Source organism: Idiotropiscis lumnitzeri, chromosome 13 (assembly GCF_059441095.1).
Source record: "Idiotropiscis lumnitzeri isolate Australia: NSW breed Sydney's pygmy pipehorse chromosome 13, RoL_Ilum_1.0, whole genome shotgun sequence".
Taxonomy (NCBI): Eukaryota; Metazoa; Chordata; class Actinopteri; order Syngnathiformes; family Syngnathidae; genus Idiotropiscis; species Idiotropiscis lumnitzeri.
In genome coordinates this window covers 4,039,371-4,065,103 of record NC_142403.1, presented here as the reverse complement: position 1 = coordinate 4,065,103, position 25,733 = coordinate 4,039,371, and the positions used below count along the sequence as shown (strand labels likewise).

At 39.5% G+C, this 25,733-nt stretch overlaps 1 protein-coding gene across 3 annotated transcripts in view; it reads right to left on the bottom strand.

Moving 5' to 3' along the window:
- lrp8 (low density lipoprotein receptor-related protein 8, apolipoprotein e receptor) overlaps positions 1-25,733 on the bottom strand; it is a 167,993-nt gene that overhangs the window by 51,355 nt on the left and 90,905 nt on the right. For all 3 annotated transcript variants that reach the window (XM_088313999.1, XM_088313997.1, XM_088313998.1), the window contains exons 4-7: positions 21,182-21,310; positions 9,113-9,487; positions 5,000-5,122; positions 3,362-3,484 (exon numbers count right to left, since the gene is read on the bottom strand). In XM_088313999.1, coding sequence (XP_088170125.1) covers positions 3,362-3,484; positions 5,000-5,122; positions 9,113-9,487; positions 21,182-21,310 — 750 coding nt within the window. The remainder of the gene's footprint in view (positions 1-3,361; positions 3,485-4,999; positions 5,123-9,112; positions 9,488-21,181; positions 21,311-25,733) is intronic.

Genomic DNA, 25,733 nt, shown 5'->3' with positions numbered 1-25,733 from the left:
AATGTTTGACTTGACTACCTATTTAATGCAATTTTTTTCTCTATGCATTACGTTTACTTTTTTCTTTAAGTATTTTAAAACTATTAATTTTATACTTTACAAATCAGGAGTTGATACTTCAACTTTATATAATAAAAATATTACGGTATTATGCTGTTTGAAAACTAAAGTTGGTTGCAAGGATAGACGACGGTGTCATTATCTGTCTTTGTTGTTTTTGGTTTAGTATTTAGTTTCATGCGTTTTCCTTGTGTTTGGTGTGTCTCGTCATTTTCATTGTGTCCACCTGTGTTCAAAGCCCCAGTGTTACCCAATCAGCTCCTTCCAACTTGTCCAGGTGCTCCTCGTTGTCTCCTTAATTTGTTTGCTTACTTTCAGTTCTTGTCGGTGCATTGTCCGTGTCAGATGTTCATGTCCACGTCACTTGTCCTCCTGCCTGTCTCGCCTTTTTTAGTTAAGTACTTTTACTTTTAGTTTTTCGTTGCTCCCAGTTGTTTTATACTTTGATATTTTATTTATTCCAAGTTCTGTTTGCTTGTTTCATCAATTAAACACCATTTAAGTTCCCTTGCCTCGCTTCCCTGCGTTTGGGTCCTCCTCGTCCTCAACCTCCACGCAAACCTGACCGACGGGAAACCGCCGACTCCTGGGAGAAACTTTTGAAATCAGACGGATGAAGGCAGATCCCCAAAGAGAGCTATCACAAATTCAAAGTGATATGCTTGTTTGCAACACATCGCTCAAGAGACATCAAGTCAGAGTATAAAGTGTTGTGATTATTGCATGAAAATGTCTGCAAGTCAGAAAATTGTCTTTATTCTATTAGATATTATATTCCATTCCAATGTAAAAAATTGTATTTTTACATAATTAACAAATTTATGTTGAGCGGCAAAGCAAACTAATACTTGCATGGGTATGCAAACAGGTAAGCTTCATGTGTCTGCCTCAAATTTAAAATAAAAAATTAATCTTATGACCAACTGCACATGAAAACAAAAAATGGTACCCTTGCATGTTGTGAAGGTAAGTGATCACGTGGAAGATTTAATAGCCATTATACTTGTCATCTTTCACACTAATTCATTTGGCTTAGCATGCACAGAATATGCACATACACGTACACGTACGGGGTACGTTGGTGTAAACTGCTTACATATACTGTTTCCTACACTAGGCGATCCCGTCAACGGGTCTTCAGTAGTAGCAAGCTTTAAGTACCTGCTGCATTATTGTACTTTCTAGAGGTTGTGAGTTCTTTCAATTCATATTATATAATTATATTAAGTGACTGGTAAAGTTTATAGTGATGATATAAACAAAAAAAGTGTTGGATTATATACATTTAAAACTTTTGTTTTAAAAATTCTTAGGAACCTGAATCGAATCGAGGAACCAGAATCATTTTGAATTCAAACACTGCCCAACCTCACCCAGCAATTTTTGAATGCTAGTGATGTCCTGGTTTGAATGTTTGTCATGATATATTGTGCCCTACTTTATCGGAAGTGATGAGTGAAACTTCAGTTTTCTGCTCCCTCCAAAAAATTACCACGCACATTTGTTGAGAAATGTTTTTTTTTTTTTTTAAATATTTAATATATAAATTAATGTTATATTGCCATTCAATGTTATTTTTTAATATATACCATTGCAGTTGTAAGAATGCTGCTTCAAGACAAGACAGGGACAAATCACTTGAGAAAAAAAGACCTTTTGTACACAGTTGTACATGTCCGGATATTGACTATTTAATTGGTAGGTTTACAATGGTGGCAGAGAAAGGTCACAACATTTACAAACACCGCAACACAACAACACTGAACCTTGGCACCACTGCCAAAGCCTCAACACAACAACATTGAACTACAATGTGATTGCAAAAGACACAATGAAAGTGACCGAAACTCCAGCGGGATGGGAAAAGACGCAAAGCTGGAATAGTAATGTAAAACTTTAACAATTGTTAACTCCACATTAGCAACGTCTAATACATGGCTGGCAAGTGACAGATGTCTTCTTGTACAAGTTGAACCCACTGTGCACACGGACAAACCACAGGAATATTACGAATAAATAATTTGAAAAACAGCAGAAATTATTTCTGACATTGCTACACAATAAAACTACTGTATTTTTCTTACTTTCTCAACTTTGCTTCTTTTCTAGTCTTACAGGAGTTTCAGTCACTTCCGTTGTGGCATTTGCAAAAGCACTGTAGTTCAATGTTGCTGTGATGTGGGTTTAAAAGCCTTGCCGAGGTTCAGTTGTTGTGTTGTTTGCAATTGTTATGACCATTCTCCTAGTTTACGCTGAATACTGGAAATACCATCCCCAAGGGAAGTCACCCCTGAGATTTTCTTTACAACAAAACACGGTATTCTGATTAATATTGGGTTTGTGGAGCAAGCAGCTCAATGCACTTGTTTTTATCCATCTAAGGGGTGGCCCTTTTGCCACTTTCTGTCACCTGAAAATGACATCACAGTTGCCTAGGCAACGACCAATCATAGCTCAGGTTGCGAGTGTTTCATCACCAAACTCAGAAAACTGGTCCAGGCCCGCCACTCCCTATGTTTGGAGAGTACGCTCAGTGCATAGGGCAGCATCGTCTGTGGGTGTACCAATTTGTGTGGACGCATTGCGACATCATCGAAAGCGCACGTTCCGACATGCCATTGACATGTTATCGAAATATCCATTAGCACCCACCTGACCGAGGGTTGCGTAAAAAGTGACAGCTATGCCATAAAATGCTTACACTTACTGCTATAGTCTTGATTATCATACAATCATATGTGGTACAAATTAATGTACAAAGTGCAGTTTGTACATTTTATTCAAGACATGTACAGTTTATTTGCACATGCAATTAGACCAAAAAGAAAGCCGCAGTGCCTTGAGGAATTTCACAAACCTGTCTCCTTTTTCTCAACTGCAGCACTCTGTTTACTTTGCAATGAGAGGCAAATGAAAACCGTGACTAAAACTTGCTAAGGGCTAATTATCTATGGAGAGCAGATAATCTGTGTGGTTCCTAATGGGCAATGTAGTCTGATCACATTTTCCTGTTTAAGCCGGCACTAGAGGGCAGAGGCGCTAGGGTCTTTGATCATAACAAGGCAGTTGAGAAATGTCCTGATTTAGTCTGCCTTGATCAAATTAAGCTCTTCTTATCAGGAAGAGTGACCGCCCACATTAGAAGAACTGTACGATAGTTGATGATGCCTGGAAATGAATGCGTTAGGCAGTTGCAGTACTGGCTTGAGCATACATCATATACTGGCGGTAGTGAAGCTTTCAGTAAAATGAGAGCCTGTGTGTGTGTGTGTGTGTTTTGTACAGAGAATCATGATCTTACCACACTCTTTCACAGGTTCATCAGACCAGTCCTTGCAGTCTTTTACATTGTCACACACCTTGCTGCTGTCGATACAGTCTCCATTCTTACAGCGGAAGTGTTGAGCACCGTCACACTTTGTAACTGTGAACACAGGCACAGAAATTACATTTTAAAAAAAAATGAAAAACTTTCATTATTTGTCGTAAAGCATTATAATGCCATAAAATTAATATGATCATAGATGTAATTGGAGAATCCCTGGAAAAGCATTTCAAATGAAAAATGCAACTGTCTGGAGAAGTCAACGAATGTTATTCACTTGAAATTAAATCAATAATGTGCGTTCCGATAATTTTACTAATTAGAAAAGCGTGAGTCTTCAAACAAAGGGTGCTCTGTCCTGAGTTGATTAACATTTCTAGATGTAAATACCATGAAATAAAAGCTGGAATTCTGAACTTTTGCAATTGAACTTGCCGTGCCAATATTTTTGGAGGGCCACATGCGTCATCAAAATGTAAAGCATGATGGCAGCTTGGAGGGTGGGGGGTGGACTGTGGAGGTTACCTCACTTGGGAAATTTGTATTGGTTGGCGAGAAATGGGAAAGCAAGTTTTTGTTAGCCCCTGGCAAGTAGTAGAACATTTTCCCTTTGGATTTTACTGGGGGGTGGGCAGTTAGTTGAAAAAGTTGCATGTGGAGCGTTTGGTTTAATGATTTTCACAGTCTCTCAATTTCAAGGAACTTTTAGAGCTTTACTCGAGTCATAGCCCGTCATCTCGTGGAAAATGGTTAATAACCCTTCTGTTTTTTGTTTCCTACTCATGGCTTTATGACAATATCAAACGTGTTCGATGTTATCACAAGTCTTTCAGTCTTACAAAATTAGCAACCAATAGATGAGCTCTAACAAAACTGGAAACAGGAAATGTTGCAAACAATCGCGAGCAGCACGACAACGAGGATAAACTGTCGAAAAGGTGACTGAGCATGATGGAAAAATATTTTGGGGAAAAAAATGCCCAAAGAATCTAGTGGTAGTTTTGCAAATAGTGACCCTGCAAAATTCTGAGCTAATTTCCTACCTCAGTCAGGTTCCTTTCTCAATTTGCATTTTTGGTTGCATATTTAAGGACTACCATACTGTTTCCTTGTCCATATTGCCACTCTGTCCCGCGCTCTCCGGTCTTCTTCCTCTGTCCTTCTCACTGTACCCCTTGCCTGCCTCCGCACCATGGGGGACAGAGCCTTGAGCCACTCTGCTCCCCTGCTCTGAAACTCTCTCCCACCTAACCTCCGGATTTGCACCACCCTACCTGTTTTTCAAAACTAAACTCAAAACCCATCTGTTCCGCCTGAACTACTCTCTCAAATTCCAGATATGTCCCGTGTCCATTTTTGTATTTTATCCAGTTTGTTTTACATGTTGGTGTTTTTACCACTATTTGTGTTTTAACGTTGTATTTTACTCTTTGCAGCCTGAAAATGCTTTCCAAATTATTATTATTATTAACAATGAACTAAGTTGTTTTACATGGTTGCATCACCATGTTTCGCAGCACCAAGGTGGTAATCTGCACTGCATATACTCAGGCCAAAAAAAGGTTTCAATGATTACGGTACTTCCTTTCATTAATTTCTGCAAATATTTCTTACCATTTACACAACCGGCTTCATCACTGTAATCCGGGCAGTCATGGACTTTATTACACTGTTTGGTGCCGTGGATACAGGAGCCATCGCCACACTGGAACTCATCAGGTCGACATGTAAGCAGGGCTGAGGAAAATAATACAGGTAAGGAGGAAGGTTAGGATTTGAAACATTATTGTTTTATTTTTTTTCAGACAACTAAAAGCAATAAGTACACCATTCCTTTGTTTGAGAAAAACTCTGTCACCATTGACATCATGAATTTACCCTCACTGGGCACAAGTCAGCCAAAAATTTTACAATTCCACTTGCTCTTACAATATATGCAAAGTGGACATGTGGGTTGTATATTATTTGTCGCGTTAGAGCAAATGATTCACTGCCCAGTCCGTCTATTTAGTGTGTTTGTGAAATTATTGAGCGTGTGACCGGGAATGTTCCAACAGCAAAGGTGATTAATTCATTATCGCTTTAACTAGCTGTGTAATAATTCTTATATTAATTCATTTGACTTGTCTCTGTCAAGAGAGGGAAACATAATCTGATGGCCCTTCCTGCCCTCCCCAACACACGTACAAGTATTTGCAGGAGAGTAAAAGCTTCTGCAGCTGTAGAGAGTGGAACAACTCCATATTTTCGACCATCTTCAATTCCTTTTGCTGTAATTCTTGTCAACTTAGTTTTTATGATAAAATCGTAAAATTCCCAAGACATTGCAGATCCTCACAATCAACCCAATGGAGTTATTCAATTTTACTAGTTGAGATTAGGACGAAAATCCAATTTCATGGACAAAAACAGATAATTCAGCTGACTGTGCAAATGGCCGGAAAGGCTCAGCATATGCCCGAGATGTCTTTCATCAAATATTGACCACAATGGCAGTGCTCAGACGTTGTAGGCGACTGCAAATCTTTTCCCTCTCTACAATTGAGATATCAGCTCAGCTCATTATATCAACCCTCAATTCTCCAGATTTTGCCAACTACGACGCATTGATAATCGTCACACATTTAGAACAGATTTCTGCTTTTATGTCGTGTAGTAAGTCTTTGCTGAAAATGGGACGTTGTTGTTGTTCCATTTCTATGTCTATTTCCTTCACGATATATAGTACAGTAAACCTGGCCGATCACTAGATGCGCTAAATTCAGGTATAGGGTTACAGCTTTCAAATATTTTGGCATTCATATATCCTAATGGGACTTCTACAGAATAAACAAGTATAGGGATGATTTTTTTTTTTATCCTCGTGAGGATTGGTTAATGGATGGATGGATGTTATAGTTTATAGAGATGAACTCTGACCATCATGTTAACTGTTGGGAGCCGTTTTTCACAGATGAGAACATATTGTGAACAAGACACACAAACCTTTATATCGTTCAAGCTCAAAGTAAATATTTTTCCAAATGTAAAAATTGTAAAAAGTACTAATTGCGGAGAACAAATGCCCACAACCATCCGCTGGCATGCACGTGAACACACACGGACATGCGGGCACGGACAAACTTGCATATAGTTCGATGTTCATACAGTCTGGTAAAATTTGAAAATTGTATATCCTGTACTTTAAATACTTGATTTCATCATCAAAACCACTTTGTTGGTGTTGGTTATGAAGGAATTAAATGTTTCGATGTTTGAGATGTCACAAAAGCAAAATATTTGTGTCAAAGTTCAGTTTGGAATGAATCTTTTCACAAAATGCTTATTTTCTCTTTTTTCTAGTCAGAAAAGGGAACAATGGTGAAACTTGGGTATGTGCAACGGCGGATTTCTAATAAATGTGAAAAGGTAGAAAGCATTTTTTTAATGAATGAAGAGAGTAATCTTTATATTGGTGGGTTTCAGAATCAGAAAGAATTATCATAAACACAAACACCTTACTGCCGTGTTTGTGTTTTTTTTCCTGCAATGAAAAATATATCTATTTTGCATTTCACATTCATGAAATCACACAGAATAGAGGCAAAGGAACTATACGTGAGACTAAAGAAACAAAGCAGATAAAACGATGCTGACATATCTCATTTGCATTTAAGAGCTGAGTTCTGATAGATTTGATTACTTTTTCTTTTTTTCATTATAAAGTGAAAAAGTGCCGTAATACATTTGACCCTGAACAGAAAAAAAAACATCACAAAAAGAGAGGTCATTTGTGTTTGGTAGATTACTTCTTTGATGTTAGAATGCTTCTTGACAATAAATAATATACCACACATTGGTGCCACTTTGTGAGGAAGCGCTACTGTACCACCAAACCTCCTCTTCTATTATGAAACAGATTAGTTTGGTGTTGCCATGTCAGGAAAAGCCCAGTGAAACAGCTGAACGTGAGATTTGGTGAGCTGACTTCCACTTAACCTTAGCTTGACTGCGACTGGCAAATTAAGAACACAATTGCATCCCCAGTTTGCACAAAAACATTTTCTCAGGTGTTTTCTTTTCACTTCACCCGTCCAAAATACTTCATTCTTTCAATTGAGTTGTTCAGAAACACAATATGGGTTTTGAAACACAAATCGAATGACAGCATACGTAAGACGCACTTGTCACACTTTGTTGAAATATTTTGGTATAACGCATTTCCTGAGTACGGCTTCCAAGCATTGATGACCAGGGTGGAGCCAGAGCAGTGCAACAAATTGAGAGTTACTAATTGTTGGTACCTCAGGAACTTTTTCACTAAATACAATATAAATCAAGGAGTTTTTCCAAACTCTTCTTGCAGGTATGCTTTAAAAAACCCTCAAGCAGCAGTTACTGGGGCACGTCTTTGGCCTCGCTAACTGCCAAGTGATGAGCCGAAAAATTCCATCTGCGGCCTTTTATTTTAAATCAACCGAATTGCCGAAGGGCAATTCACAAAACCGAGAAAGGCTTGCTCACAGACACAATTTTTCGGAAAAGGCAGCCAACAAAAGATTTACTTGGTTGTTTAATTTCACACTTCATGGGTGGGCAGGCACACCAGAGACCCAACTATACAAGCCACTTTTACATATGACCCCGTTAAGTGAAGGAGTCATCTCAAATAGGAGGTAAAACACTGAAGAATCTGTTTTAAGATTAGATTTCAACATGGTCATGCCAGATGGGCGTATGTATTGTACAAAGCCTCTTTGAATTGTGTAATTAGCGTGCCACGTGTATGCCAGCAACCAAGTGTGCGCAGCTATGTTTGCCACATCTGTTAGCTTTGACACTTAAAGTCCCTGCACGGAAAATGTAACTTGTGAAGACGTGCATCTTTCACGTTGCAAGCACGAGTCTGCTGTCATGTCCCTGAGTGGTGTGAAGAGCGAACCAGATGGGCTTTGTGCTCCATGGCGGACCTTCACCTCCCACACATGCACATGCTACAAACACACAGTCACATAAGCACTATCAGCTTCGCCTGCTTTTGCTGGTCCCACGGTTGCATGGCAGCCCATGCTTGGATCATTATGACAAAGTTAATATTGATCATCCTTCAGTCATTTTGAAACTCATTCATATTTCTTCATATTAAAGGATACAAAGTGTACTGGGACTCTAATCAGATACAAATTCAATACAAATGAAAATGTGATCTGCAGTGACCATCATTATGCTTTCACCAGTCACAACTGAGGTACTTGTGTGAATGCTGAATTTTGCTAATGGGTAATTTCTCTTTTTAATCTTACCATCATACAACTAAAATGCCATCCTCATTTGAAGATTTAGAGCTTATTAAAAAGAGAAGTTGAAATCGTGGATTGAAAACCAATTTTGCTATTGGCAGAAATATAGCACACACTAAGTGTTCAATCAGATGAATCGAATGCCATTCCATTTGCAATGCAAAGCATGGGGCCATGAGCGTAGGCACTTGATGCATGCATGGCTGTGATATAACCATTGCTGTAGTCATCAGTTCATTTCTTTGCAATTTTAGCAGACATTTAAGAGTATTAGTGGATATTTTTCTGCTTCCTTGTAGAAAATAAAGGAACTAAAATCACAACGCACTGCAGTACTACATCACATAAACTACATGGAAAATATACAATCATTGCTTATGTGTAACTAATGAGGTGTCCCGTGAGTGTACCGGCATGTCATTGAATTTATGATTGACAGATTACTCACGACAGTTTGTCTCATCGGATTTGTCCTTGCAGTCGGCATCTCCATCACATTTCCAGTTTATGCGGACACATTCTCCACTCCCGCACTGGAACTCGCTCACCATGCAACGTGGTTTCTGGGGCTCAGTCATCCTACTGCAGCGCTCCATAGATTCGTCCGACTTATCTTTACAGTCAGGATCGCCGTCACAGCTCCACAGAGCTGGAATACACTCGGAGTCATTGCAGCGGAACTCTTGCTGGCCACAGGTGGGATTTGAGCACTTCTCTTCATCGCTGGCATCACCACAGTCGTCGTCGCCGTCACAGACGAAGCTGGGTGCGATACACTTGCCGTTATGGCACTGAAAATCCTTCGACGGGCAGGCATTGGCATCTACAAGTAAAATGCAGGTAGTGGTTATTGCATTCAAGATTGTTATTCATAAGACCCCAGGGGCAAATGACTAAAACGGTCACATATTTCTGAATTAAACTTTATGACATCTGGGAGATTTTGGGGTTACCTAGAAAGCACTTATGCGGGAAAAATTGTCATTGCAAGGGAGAAAAAAATCCCAATACTTTTGACCATAAAATGTTTCTCTTCCAGATTTTTTTAAAAACGTTAAACTGAACTTAAATTAAGTTTCCACTCATTCTCCTCTTAAAGCACGTGGGAGTCGATAAGAGAAAAATGAGGAGGATAGATAGTGAACTCATCAGAGCATACATTAGAAGTGAAAGTGGAGGCTAGAATTTAATGAGTATAATGCATCCATCCATTATCCGCCGCTTATCCGGGGTCGGGTCGCGGAGGCAGCAGCTTCAGCAGGGAAGCCCAGACTTCCCGCTCCCCAGCCACATCTTCCAGCTCTGCCGGAGGGATGCAGAGGCGTTCCCAGGCCAGCTGGGAGACGTAGTCTCTCCAGCGTGTCCTGGGTCGTCCTCTGGGCCGCTTGCCGGTGGGACATGCCAGGAACACCTCCCCAGGGAGGCGTCCAGGAGGCATCCTAAACAGACGCCCGAGCCACCTCATCTGGTTCCTCTCTACGTGGAGGAACGGCGGCTCGACACTGAGTCCCTCCCGGATGGCCGAGCTTCTCACCCTATCTCTAAGGGAGAGCCCAGACACCCTGCGGAGGAAACTCATTTCGGCCGCTTGTATCCGAGATCTTGTTCTTTCGGTCGCGACCCACAGCTTGTGACCATAGGTGAGGGTAGGAACGTAGATCGACCGGTAAATCGAGAGGTTCGCCTTTTGGCTCAGCTCCCTCTTCACCACGACAGACCGATACAGCGTCCGCATCACAGCGGAGGCTGCACCGATCCGCCTGTCGATCTCTCGCTCTGTCCTCCCCTCACTCGTAAACAAGACCCCAAGATACTTAAACTCCTCCACTTGGGGCAGGATCTCCTCCCCGACCTGGAGAGGGCACTCCACCCTTTTCCGACTGAGAATAATGCTTCTTTTCTATCCTTCAGGATAATTGTAGTTAATGAGTAAGAGGGCTTTTTTTTTCTCTCAGTCTTTGGCTTTCTGGGGCATCTCAAAGAACAACTGGAGCCAAAATGTGTTTTGGACGTGACATATTTAGTTTAAACACACGGTGAAAACAAAACAACAGAAAAAGTACAAGTACGGCAGCCGAGAAAGGTCACAACAATTGCAAACGCCACAACGGATGTAATCGAAACTCCCCCGGAATCGGAACAGATTCAAAGCTGGAAACGTAATGAAAATAAAGTCATTCTTTTATTGTTGGACCTTGTGTCACTGGAGCAACGTCAGAAATTATTCATGCTGTTTTTCAAATTATTTATTGGTGATATTCCCGTGGTTTGTCCCTGTGTAAGACAGTTTCAACTTGTACAAGAGGACAGCTGTCACTTGCCAGCCACGTATTAGACGTTGCTAATGAGGAGTTAATGTAAAGATAAAACAAATCTGAGGCAGTAAATTACGGTTTTGATAAGCGAAGTTGGAAACTCCTCCTGTCCAATTCGTTACTGTAATTTTTAATATTGTGTGGATAATAATATCATGTGGACATAAGGTTTGACATCATAATTGTTAAGATTTACATTAAAATTGTTAAAGTTTAACATTACTATTCCAGCTTGGCGACTTTTCCCATCCCGTGGGAGTTTCGGTCACTTCCGTTGTGGCTTTTGCAATTGCACTGTCGTTCAATGTTGTTGTGTTGTGACTTTTAAAGTCATGTCGACGTTCAGTGTTATTGTGTTATGGAGTTTGTAATTGTTGTGACCTTTCTCTTTGAAACTATTGCTTTACAATACAGATACAGTTTCTCATTACCAGTCTTTTCCTCAACAAACTTAATTTTAGAACTTTATTTTGCTGTTACTTTTTAAATTCCATTTGATACAATTATAATCATATATTCTGTCCCATTTTTTGCAAATGTAACGAATAAAGCACTGTTTCTGTACACACAGTGTACCAAAGTGACTCATTATGATAATGGTGATTGAATTTCCTGTGTGTTATTACAGTGGAGCATATTTGTGTTTCAAATTCACCTACTAACCGATTTTATTAAATTTTTTTGGGAGGGGGCGGGGGGTTAATCCTAGGTGATTGGCAGAAAAATACGCCTGCTGTTAGAATTGTGATTGGATGGGCGAGTAGGCGGGCCGGCGAGAGTGGATGACGAAGATAGCGGCATCCATGCCGACAGGTTTGCCAAAATTGGACAAAACACTGCATCAAAGCCAGGAGAATTCATGGAAACAGCTCAACGCAACATCACTCAACCTATCTACAACCGCCGATTCGTATTGTCACGATATTATTCCAGCGATTTTGAAACAGTAGACACAGTAGTTTTGATGGTTGCCATTGTAATGCTCAATTATAACAGGTTTGTGAAAAGCAGTTGTTGTTAGTGTGTTCCCGTAATTAAAACAACCTAAATTTGCAACTCAGACACCAAAATAAACAGATCGTCATGACCATTTTCCCACGCCTTGTGGAGTTACAAACTTTTTAACTTTGATGGATCAAGCAAGTTAAGGAGATCATGAGATTTTGATTTACAGTAGAGAAAAGCCCATTTGATAACTTTAAAAACAATTTAAAAGTGTATATTTTGTGTTGCTAATGCTTCAAAGGCCAATTACAAAATCAACACCAAGCCAATAATAAATGGGAAATACACACTTTGGTTGGCTTTTATTTTAAACTTTGCCATGCAGTGAACTGGAAGCAGTCTACTGCAATTCACATAATAACAATCACAATGGCAGTCATGTTGACTTCCATCTTTTTGACTGAAATTGCTAAGTTAAATAAATCAATGAGTTTGGCGTGTCCTGTGTAATTGTGAATGTGGTCTTCGCATGTTCATTTAGTCATTCTTCCCTAGAAACATGCATCCGCCTTTGTCAACAAACAATAGCAATAAGTTGCCAGTACTAATATCCGTGATTATAATAATTAGGAAGGCAACATACTCATAATGTCATTTGATCGCAAGAGTTGCTGTTGTCACACACGGATGCACGATCTGGAGTGGAAGGCGGTCACCAAGTGCCCATGCACAGTGTGGCCAAATTTACATCATCCGCAAGTGGAGCTCTTGTAATTCTTTTTACCGGAAATGCACTTTGCACTATCGATTTCCTGCATCAAATCCAGTGAGTACTTCCACCATGTAGCCTGTGTGCTTCTGTCTGTGCTGAATTTAAAATGATTGAGCTTGGAGCCACTAGTATTGGTTGGGAGTTGGCTGTGTTCACTACCACAACGGCGCAAACACTCTCTTCTAACTGCACTACTCAAGCAAAATACCAAAAGAAAGAAAACTCCACCCATGCGCACAGTTAGACTGCGCTTTGTACTAGACTTGAGCTGGGCATGAAAATAGGCCCAGTAACTTTAACGTAGCAAATGCAAATCAAAACCAAGGGAAAAATGCATGCTTGTAATAATATTGTGTGAAGCTGATTACATGTTATAAAGCTTCAAATCCTGTTTTTATCATTTTTCCCCCAGAATCACATTTTTATAATCACTGATATCTTCATTCTGTCAGATTTAATTTTGAGGTGTCGGAGGACCCAAATGCAGGGAAGTGAGGTAGGGAATGAATTATAGGGGTATTTAATTTATAGTGCCAAAAATGCAAACAAGGTACTGGGTAAATCAAAAATATAAAGTGCAAAACAACACAGATAAAGTAACAAATCAAACACTCGCAAAATAACTATAACCTGACTATGAACACTGAAACACGCTGAGGAAGGGGCAACAGACAGGAGACAATGAAGAAGGACTGAAAGGAACCAGGGAAATAAATGCAAACAAATTGACAAGACAAGAAACACCTGGATAGAGCTTGGAGAGAGCTGATTGTCACGTCAACACTAAGGAGTGGGAGGACACTCACAGGTGGACACAATAAGGTTTAATGAGAGACACAAAGGTACACAAGAAAAATCATGAACCTAAAAACGACAAACACAGACCATGACGCACCTCAGATAATGAATATATGACAAAACATTAGTTTTGATCCTCTCCAAGGTGATCTTCAAGACACTTCAACTTTTTCTCATCAGATACACTACATATTAAATGTCCCAATACCATAACCCTTTCACTCTGTCTCAGTTGTTGCAGAAAACTGTCCTCGAAGCGTGCGTGTGTAGGGGGAGCACGAGAGAAGACATTGCTCAGAGAAGCCCATGCAGGTTGATCCACTTGGTGATACTGGGTAGAACAAGCATCCTCGACCAAAAATGACCCCAGGTGCGTTCAGCAGATTAAAAGAACAGTACAGATAAGTGATCAGATAGCAATGGACAAAGGATTAGTTACAAAGGGATTGCAATGCTTTCCGAAATTGTGCAAGCTCGGTTTGTAAATTTTTTAATCAGGAAACTAGAATTATTTTCTTTTTCTATCTATTCTTTTTTGAGAAATTAGGAAATAAGTGTCGACTTGAAAAACGGATACTTTCTCTTACTCCAAAAGGGGCGTGCCAATTGTCATAAATCTCATCACAAAAAAAACCCTTAAATCACTAAAGAGTCTTTTAGGGGGAAGCATTTTAGTACTGATGTCATTTTTACATGCAAACCTATCATATAATGTCATATAATGTAATAATAATATAATGCCAATGTTAACGTCAGTGAAGTGTCCCTTTAAGGAGCATGCAGAACATAACTCAAAGGATATAAAACCAGCAACCTGCCCAATATGGAGGTTCTAGAACTTTCAGTAAATCCCATCCCATGTTGACCGACCAATAATGAGCGAGATGAATCAGGGGGATAAGACTAAGCTCGTTAACCTTGTCCTCAAGGACAATTGATAATGTATATTTAGCAGGCCTGCGTGGGACACACACATTTCAAAAGGACAAAATCTCTGACAAACCACACTTGAACACAGACCGATACAGATCCACACTAAACACATGGAAGCATATGTGGTTTCATGTTTTTAGAGCATGAAATTCAACAGACGAGTTTAACATGTCGTTAAATGAACCATGTACTGGTAGCGTGTTTGTCTTCAGTTATCATCTGTGCTTGCAAATGACAACAGTACACTACAAAAGCAGTTTGATTATTCACAATTCATTTATCAAAGTAAGACGTGAAAACAAAATCAGCAGCACCTGGGGTTATTTTAGTGGCTTAATGACCCGTGCACTTGACTAGACAAGCATTACAGTCATCTATTTTATTAAATATTTATGCCTTTTCTTCATGCATCCGTGCAGGAAATCAATCAGTCTATTTCACACTTGATAACCGGATGCATACCAACAGATGAATGGCACCTTCAGTGTGACACTTGCTGCACATTCCACTTCTGAGGATACTCCGGAGGACAGCACATGTTTTGTGATACAACCCCCCCTCACCCAAAAAAAAACAAAAAAACGGACTGGTATCTTACTCACATAACTGGTAAAACAACTGTTGATTGTATTGCTTAAGTAGTGATACATTTTTTTGAGGTTACTATAGACAGAAGCTGTTCAACTAGCCACTTTAAAATCTCTCACTCAAGAGGAATTCTAACTTCAATGATGAAGGAACGCCATCGCCCAAAGCAAATGCAAAATGTTAAGTGCAAAGAAAATAAACAGAATTCAAATTGTTATTCAATACATGCTACCATTTTTCACAACAGAAGGACAGAAGCAGAAAAATTGATGGAAATCCTCCACAGGCTTTTCATACTCTACATGTCTCCCTTTATGCATGTCCATTTTAAGGCTACGTTAGTCCAAAACATCAAGTCATCATTTTTTAGTTTATGTATGGCTATTTTCTGGTTCCTCTCTTTCTTGGTGAGCAACAAAAAATATGACTGCAAAGGTAAGATAACTTGTTTTTCTGTGCAAAAATCTGTGTTTGAATTTTAGAAATCCCAAATCTATCAAATTATTATTATGTAAAAAAATTGATTTCTGGAGCAGGGATACGAGCAAATTGGGGGAGTCTATGATACGAGAGTACAGATTAAAAAAAATAATGTGTTTAGGTGTGTGTGTGGGGGTAAGGGGGTAATATATACAGGTGTTCTTTAATGTAAGGCCTACTGGATAGTAGTAGTATGTACACGATGAGTTTTCAGTTTAAAATTTGTGTCGGCTGCACTCTGGAAATTAGTAATTACTCACTCTGGCACTGAGAATAATTCTTCCTTGTTAGAGCAAAAAGCTCCCGCAATTCTTCCTTGTTGTTCTGTATAGATGGCTTTTACAAGGAGCTGCTAATAATGAACCTTTGGAGGTATAGGATCAAAACTGTGCACACCTGGAAAAATGCTTTTATAGCTGCTGTTAAAGGAAATTGCTGGATTAGGGTGTGATGCTTCACGCAACACTCATATTTTACATCACATCAGTGAGGTAAGCATTGTAATATTGCTTGCTTTGTCAGATCTGTTGGATAAAACGGAAACTCATTGCCTATTTTGCTAAATAGTTTGGATCAAATCTGAGTTCATATGAGCAAAAACTGTGATCACCTCCGCAAAATCAAAAATACCGTGCCGGAGAAGAGGAAGAAGGCGCACATGAAACCCGACTGGTTATATTTCAAACATTGAGCTATGCAACTGCCAACCGGCATAGATATTTCCCCGAACCACGGCTAACAGTAGCCAGCCACTGTGGTGGTAATAAAAAAGAACAGCAACCCTAAAAGCGGCAATTACCTTTTGGTCACTAAACCGGTGAGGTTAGCAGAACGGCTTCTTACCATCCAGACATGCGGTTCTGTGCCATCGAGTACATTCGCGACCGCCACTGCTTGCACCAGTCAGGGTGGGTGTCGATTTCAGATAAACACATCATCAACGAACCCTAGAGGTGATCGTTTTGAACGTTTTGCGTTGCTGAGTGGCGTGTGCTTTTGGAAGGACCACTTCAGGCGTGGCAATGTCCGATAGTCATATAGTGAGTTAAACGATAACTCCGGTTTTAGTTGGACTTTGAAAACATCCACGGCCACGTACGACAATAGTGATCATATTCAGTGCAAAAATGGATTGGCGGACTTCAGATTCAGAGGACAAAAGTTCCAGCCGAGTGTCATATTGGACGCATCATTTTTGGATGAGTGGTGTCAGCACACTCCCTGATCGGCCTCCGTATAAAAAAAGGAGCAAGTCAAGCTAACGCTTATGGATTAAGCTCTAATATAAAAGGACTTAGTAACAATTAACCTTACAAAAAGCTAATCGGAACACATTATGTTTGCGTAACTTGGTGCGTCAGAAAATGCATATAAGCTGCTCATTTCTTCATTGTCTTTTAAGTCAACATTGGAAAGGCAAATCGTTTTTTGACGTTTTCAGAGGGTGAAGTGGGTGCAAGTAGAGATACCCACATTCATTTTAGGGCCGGTTGGTCGCGTTAGTTTGATATTATTAGCGATGCATTTATAATGACTGAATGGAAAAATTGTGTTCGGCCCCTCCCGTGACTCCCACCAAGACATGGAGGGTGGAGAAGGGGCGTGGCCATATCCCTTATTTTATAAGGGGCAGTTTTCAAATCAAAATCCAGTCAAAAATTTGGATTGTTATTGAAAAATGGGCCATCTTGGCACCACGAGCCCTTTAAGTAAGTTTGTAACTGGCATCACTCCTGTGGCTCATCTTAGTATGGTGACACATATTTGGTCATAGTCTCTCTGTCAAGAAAACATCCATCGATCCAGATTGTACTGGACACTACGAACAGGGCATAGACAACCAGTCAGACTCACATTCTCAACTAAGAACAATTTAGGATGATGAGTTGAAGCAAGCAGCTGTGTTTTTGTCATGAGGAAGACCTCGAGTAACCAGAGAAAGCCCAAGCACGGGAACACCATCCTCCTCATAGAAGAGGTCAGAGATGCACACCCGGAATCCGTTAAATGTGAGGCAGACATGCAAGCATTTGACACAGACTTTCTCTTCGTTCTCCTTCCAAGCTAATTTTGGAGCGTCTTCCTCTTCATTGATGGTCTGTTTATGAAATGTCCAATTGGTAAACCTGACACCATGTCAGGAAAACATCCTGTCGTTTTATCTTCTTTTGTGTCTCCTCTGGATGGTGCAAACCTTGTGACTGCTCAGCTTTCATCTCGAGGAAAAAGTGACTCCGAATGCATATGAAGCTAAGGTATCATTGAGCAGATTGATGCTGCTTGAACCTAAAACAAAAGTGCAACAGCCTTTGGGTGCATATGAGCTTGCTTGTGATCCTTGATGCATTACATTCCACCTACGCACACAGTGAGAGCAGTCAAAGAATTGGAAATGAAGGAGGACGTCATAGAAAAAAAAATATCAACATAAGAGGCTACAGACACCTCTGAAGAATGAGGAAGCTAAATCCTGCACCAGTAATTTTTCACGTGGGTGGACTCTTCTTGCTTCTCTTTGGTCTATTATTAAATGATAGAGTGGAGGATTCATTTAGTGTGCACCAAGGGGCATTATTTCCATGTGAGTATAGTTTGCATCATTTTGTTCTCTGCCCACCCTCTGCTTCTTCCTCGAATGTCACACAAGCAAACACAAATACAAGCAAATGCACGCCGTCTCACCCCCACACACGGCTCTTCACTGCCTTGCCATAAAACACCAACACATCCCCAGTGGGCATTGATCCTGCCGTCGAGGCTTGCTGTAATGTAACATCGCAGCACAAGTGATGTTAAAAGAGCAACAGGTCCCCAGGGCCGGTGGGAGTTTCTCAGACTACAGTCTTTTCTCTCTGTCTGCCTGCCTCTACGTTTCTGCTTAGCCCACTTCCTCCCAGAGCCTAACCTACTTGCAAGCACATAGTCACTGCAGACAAATAACTCAAAGTGAAGCAAAAAAAAAAATCTGTGAAAGTCCCCAACATACAGCAAATAAACAGTTCATCTTGGCTATTGCAGTCCAAATCCTGAATGGGACAACAGTGCATCTCTATTTCAGACTGATGCTTGTTTGAATCTGTTTTGTTATTAGCATCCAGTTGATGCAACATCTTTCAACTCAATTTATGAATCCATTTTCTTAGATAAGGTAGAGGGACAGAGACTTGGGGCCAAACCCGATCACCAGACAAAAACAGGACACCCAGTGCCATGCAACCATTCATACAAGTTCCCACATTTCTAGTCATGATGCTTGATTTAGAAAAAAAAAAAAATCAAATCAACAAGTATCATACTGCGTCAGACTTTGATGATGAAAAGCTCTCAGCACATTCTCTTCAAAATGGGGCCTGAATAATTTGACTTGGAGTGGATGGTTCATATCACCGTGAAGCAGATATAAAAAAAAAAAGTCATTCCTGAGCCTTTGATCATGGGACTGAAAATGACAGCCTTACAGGGAGCAAAACATTTCCCACTTCTAATCAGCAATTAAGGAGACACCCAGCATTTTCTCCCTAAAATTAAGTAAGTGCAGTGTGTGGATAAACACATAAGGTGATTACAAAAGACTCAACTCGCAATTATTATTTATTTCGCAGTGAAAGAACATGAAGCAGGGACAAACAATTAACATTTAAGGCAATTCACTGCCAAGAGTGTTGACAACTCAATTAAACGAACTTAATTGAATCACGGGTTGACGTCCTTTTGGATTTGGCGACTGTGAGACTCGTTAAGTCCCACAATAGTCTGTTGTCATTTAAGAATGCTTGACTTTACAAAATTATATTTGACTTTAGAGATCAGAAAAAGAACAAATGCCAAACCGTTTTTTTTTAAGCTAGCATTCCCTGCAGCCAAATGTAACTAGTGGATTCTCTCAACCCTCAGATTGAAGCAGACAGCAGTTTAGCCTGGCAAACCTTGTGTGAGAGGCATGTTACACCCTGGACTGGTCGCCTGACAATAACAGGGCGCGCACAAACAACTATTCACTGTTCACACTCACAACTCTAGACAGTCTTCAATTACTACAACATGCAAGTGAACAAAGTCAAAGTACACAGAGAAAAATGAGCAAAAGCACAAGGAAAACATGCAAACTCCACACAGGAAGGTCAGAGCCTTAGAAGATTCAAACTCTGACCCTTACAATGGTGAGGCAGACGTGCTAATCGATGCGGTCTACTGTAAATAACCCTGTTCCTCCTCCTTTATAGACCACGCCGTGAGCTTGCATACTGTACATGCATCCGAGTGCTAGCTGATTATCATGGCCGATATTCAACATTTTGGCGCATTGGCTATCTTAAAAAACCCAACAGCCGGATCGATGGGATCAATAAAAACTGTGGATTATTTTAATATTTTAGATTCTTTGCGGACACCTTACGCTGGTGACCTGCTTGCCAGTAGCTGCGTTGAGGATGCACTTTTTTGTTTTGACATTTAAAATGAAGATGATAATGAGTGAACAATTACAATGACATATTGTAAAAGTTACTCTAATGGGAAAACTTTATGAATTTTTTTCATATGACGTTATCAGACATAGTGCTTCTATGCGCGGTCTAGGGCACGTTTTGCTTTTTCTAAGACTGAAAAAAAATATGAAAAGCAGGTTAATAAAAGTTTTAAATAATCTAAATGAAGTCAACGGTTGGGAGATTGTATTACTTAAAATTTTGACACCAGTATTTTCGCCTTTTTCACAAATATCAACTCCAAATATCAGTTGATCAATTACGTCTATTGATTGGTATTGACCAGGAAAAAGAGTATCATACTGGACATACATTTTTTTATACGGTGTGGTTGTGCAACATTAAAAAAAACGACATAAAACAACTTCACTTCTTTTAAAAGTGAGAACTGACCATTCACCGTACTTTTAATATGACAAAAAAATGTAACATGGAATAAATAATTATACTGCGCTTTTATGTGTAAGCTTTGAGGTAATTTCCCCCGAAATGTCAGATTGCTTTTCATCACTTTTACCTTGAATTATAGATGAAACGATAATCCTCACAGGTTTTAATATTGTTTTACAACATCAAGTCACTCTCAGGGAGCCCCTCAAAACCGGGCAGAAAATCAATCATCATCCAGACATTCATGAATTATTTTAGAGCTTGACTTTTTCGTGTTCGCACAGGTCATGTGGATGAGAGGCAATAAAATGATCATATTATCTCCCATTAACTTTTGTGTCGACAGATGAGGGTAAATGGAAACTAAAAAGGGGATATAACAAAGGCATGTGTCTGTGACTGGAAGAGTTGCAGGGGAAAAAAAGCTCCATTCAGTATATATAGTTGTGAAGATAAGTAATTTTTACACAATATAATACATGTTAATATCCTGCATTGTACAATTGAGAACTAGCACAGTCTCGTCAACTTATATTTGTTTATATATGAGGAGTGAATATATATCTTTATGCAGATATTTTGTCCATATCCAACATTTCTACAAAGTACCATCTTTCTCATTGCTAATAATTTACTCCGTTGGATGTTTGTACTACCAACAGCCAGAGAAAATGTCAGGGTCAAACATTTATTATCATAATCATTTTTATGTTTTAGGAAATCAGGGTGTGTGCAATTGAAGCTCTAAAGAGTATTTGTTTCATGATTGTCATAGGTCACTTAACAAATACAAGTGAAAATCAACTCACCTGCGGCACAGTGCTCTTCATCTGCCCCATTCTCACAGTCCCTTTCTCCATCACATCGCCATGACAACGAGACGCACTTGGTGGCCGTCCCACCGCAGTCAAACTTCTCTGGTGGACAGGTCTGCCGACCTGTCGTGAACAATGAGAGAAAGGAGAGAACCAGAGAGTCAATCCAACAATTGGGTAAATCGGGTTACCTTGCAGCTGGAAATGATCAACACTCGAATGTGCCCACTACATGCGCCACATGCACCGATCAGCAAACTAATTGCCTGACCAGTGTAATATGGTGACTCGATGATATAATACGATCATATGTCTATGAAACAAATGACAGAAATGATCATTTGAATGTGAATACAGCTTTTTACATATTTAAAAAGAAAAGTATCAATAAATTAAAATCACCCTTTCCCCCGAGCTCTCACACACACACACATTCACACACACCCCCACAAGCACACCCCCCCACACACACACGGAAAACCAGTGGAACTCAAACCCAAGATTGTAATATAGGCGCATACAAAATATCTTCATAAATTATAGATTTTTGACCACGAGCATGATCCTGATGAGTCTCATTCCAATCTCATCTGCTGTTTCAGACAACTGGAAACGGTGCTGCGCAATACGGACAAAATGCCTTATAATCTCATACTGTATATCCCGATATTCCTGATATACTATTCTCACTTAAATTATATAAATTTGAGTGCTGTCAAGTGATTAATTTTTTCACTAATAAATCACAAAAAATTCCATGATTAATCAAATTTATCAACTACTATTTTTTTGCGAAGCTTATAACAGATATTTACTTAAATAATATCTTGGAATTGATGCAAAATCACCAAATATGAAGTATATTTAATTCAAAGACTGTTCTAATAGCTTTCTTGGATTCTTGAATACGATCTAAGTGGAGACATCTTTTTATTTTCAAAACATTTCTCAAAACTGCCCACAAGTGCCACACTCCAGCAGTGTTGGTTTGCAAGGCCCGGTGGTAACTTAAACACTGTGTTTTGTTCTGAGATGTGCGAAAGACAGCTAATACGGCACAATATTTGCAAAGTATGCAAATTATTTTTTAAGTAAATCAAACTGAGTTAACTGAGTTCAAATATTTAACTGAGTTAAATTTTTGGGGATTAATCACCTGAGTTAATGCTTTAATTTTGACAGCCCTAATAAATTTGAGATAATTTTCCATGTATTTACAAAAGACATGTAAAAGAGGAAACCCGATAAAAATGAATAAAAGACAACTTAAAAAAATTCAAGAAAAAAGAGATACCATTCAAAATACGTTCGTAGTTTAACCACTTTTTAAGGAATGGCCACTGTTGTCGTGCACATCGTAATGCAATGTAATATGCAATGTTGTTTACATCCATGCTCCTTTAGCAGTGTCGTAAATTAATAATTGCAGGCGATAAACACATGTTACCGCAAAGCAGTAGTGCTCCTGCAGTTACATTAACCTTCTTTCATTGTTCTTACAATGTTAGTGCAGCGTTCAAGTTGTCGAGCATCTAAAGTCACTCTTGTCACACAAAAAGTGCACATCGTGCAGATTACATTTATTGGACTCAGCTCACTGGTGACCAGTGTCGCATCTTTAGCATGTCATCCCCACACCCCTCCCTCAATCAATCTACAATTAATCCAACTTTTACATTCGTAAAGGATTTGGATTTATTTTGGATCGATGAGTCATGACTGGCGAGTGACTGTGTCTTGGGATGCTTCTTTCGTGGAGTAGCAGAGCAATCCAATACCCCTCACAGCAAAATAATGGCATAAATAATACAGGGTTGTATGGTAGGAATGCAGCGGTTATATCTCACAAAGATATATATCGTAATATCACACATTACTAACTGGAAACATGTCTATTGATCTAAAAAGTTATTCCCTGTTGATCACACAACACTCTCCATGATCAGGAAGCATCTTTTGTGAGCATTTTTAAAATGCTGGGGATGCTATAAAATAACAACAATCTCTCATGTGAATTTTCCAAATCAGTGAGAGAGCGAGACTGGCCAAGCACACAACAGTTAAAACTGCTGAGGGAACTGAATAACACTCGTGCGTATGTGTTGGGTCTTTGACTTTTACAAAGCGTCTCTTTTCCATGCACATAATGCTGCTCTTGGGAACTGTGAGAGGAAGGAGAGCAGTGGGCTCTGGCGTGCCATTCAATTAATTTAAATGAGTTTCAGGGTGTGGAATACGTTCCAAATTTATGTCAATCAATCCCAGCTGGGTGCCCCTTCACTGATGATCGTCGTCAAAGACAGTTCATTTAAAACTTCATTTAAAGGTTTTTGTGGATAAATTTCTCATCACCTACCATGTCATTTAATGAAATTCATTTATCTCTGTTTTGGAGTGACCATTTCAATTTGACTTTTCTTATTTATTTTTTGACTATTAATCATTCTGCTCTGACAAAAAAAAAAAAAAAATAAATCAGGAGTAACTCGCCGGGTACTCAGTGCTTATTCACTCTAACTCGAGGTCTAATTTTTATGCTTACTTGATCCGTATTTTAAAACCTTTTTGGGTTCTCTACCCACATGTGGAATTTTATAGTGCTTCATTAAAACGACTTCCACATGCCTTAATAAGAACGTTTCCATGAAGCATTTGAGTCATTCCTCATATTATCTACTGTGCTTCTCCTCACAAGTGTCACGGGGGTGCCCCTACCATCTTCGGGCAGGAGGCGGGGTACACCCTGGACCTGTTGCCAGCCAATCGCAGGGCACACATAGACAAACAACCATACACGCTCACACTTAAACATAGGAGTAATTTAGAGTGTCCAATCAACCTGCCATGCAAGTTTTTGAATGTGGGAGGAAACCGGAGTCCCCGGAGAAAACCCACCCAGGTACGGGAAGAACATGCAAACTCCACACAGGAACGCCGGAGCCGGAATCAAACCCACGACCACCGTATTGTGAGGCCATCGAGCTAACCAGTCGCCCACCATGCCCAGACTGAAACAATGATCCTAAAATTAAAAAAATATATATTTGCAGAAAGCTTCATAGCGTTTAAGTGTTTACCACGCGTATTTGTTCCTCAGCAGACATCTCGAGGACAATGAGTGCAATTTTGGGTAGTGGTTTGGAAACAACACTGAGAATTTTAAATAAGTTTTGGTGGCCCTGAGGTCAAAAAAGTAATTTAGCACTTCAAGGCCAATGCGGTCTTTTTTTTCTCCAACAAATTCCCATTGAAAAGTGCCTGGGATTTGTTATTCCCCTCACAAGGTCTGCCTAAGTGACTATAATGTGCAGGGTGTATGGGTGGACTGAGCTCAGCGCTGTATGCTAATGAACTTTTGATTAACTACCTTCTTAATTTCCCTTCACAAGGAAGGAGGGAATTGGAGCATTTCAGCACGACACCGCAACAGCTCATCGGCAGCCTTCCTGGCATCTAAGCTAACCTCACTGCTGATTGATTTAGACAGTTCATAGCCTCACAGGCTAATGCCGAGATAATTTATTTAACATGAGGCGTGTGTTTGAGGCTTGCCGGTGATATACGTTGCCCTTGACTCACTGTCTGTCACAGTAAGACACATTGTCAAAACAAAGGCACGTGGGAGGAATATACTGTGATCATTTAACATACGATCGGGTACATGGGCAAGGCAGGATTGCATACACATTTAAGCACGTTTACTTGACGGGTTTTAAGAAAAACGTTTGAAGACATGCCACATAACACTGAACGGTATGCATGGGCGTATTTCTCACATTTTGAGTCCCTTGACATGCATGACATGAACAACCTACAGGTAATAGTAACACCTACTTGCAAAATGCAGCACAACAACAGTCTGGTATAATAATAATAATGAGAGTACCAATGGAAATGTCAGTTTAGCTCTGTTATTGGCTCTCATTTGACTGTGCAGGACGAAATGCAATGTATGGTGACTGTTAATCCTTGGATTATTGTTTGTTGTTTGTGCCCAAATATATCATTCAAATCATTTCTCAGCAATATTTATTAATATTATTTGCTTCAAATTATTGAGAATGATCTGGAAACCAACAGAATTACATCACAGATATAATGGCAATGACAATAATAATGACAATAAAAGGCATTGCCTATACTGATTCTAAACTATAACACATATTTACGTGCAAAATTGTTTTACAGCAGTGCTATTTTTTTTTTACTCTGATCATCAAAATAGCAAAGTATTAAATACAATATTCATTATTATTCAGGCTGTGAAAAGATAATTAAGTTATAGCCATAAAATCAAATGTGAGAAATAATAATAGTTGTAGTATCTAAAGAAGTGTGGTTTTCACTCCTCTTTGCCGGGGAAAAGGGAAGTGGCCACTTGAAAGAAATTGCTTTTTAATATAGCACATGTGTCCCAATCTAATTTAACTGGAATTAAAATGCAGTTTGCAAATATAATTCGTCTAAAACAGTAGCTGAATGTTAGTTAATCATATGGAAAGATTATTATTGTTTAAAGAGTAGATTGGCTGATGGAAGTGGAATT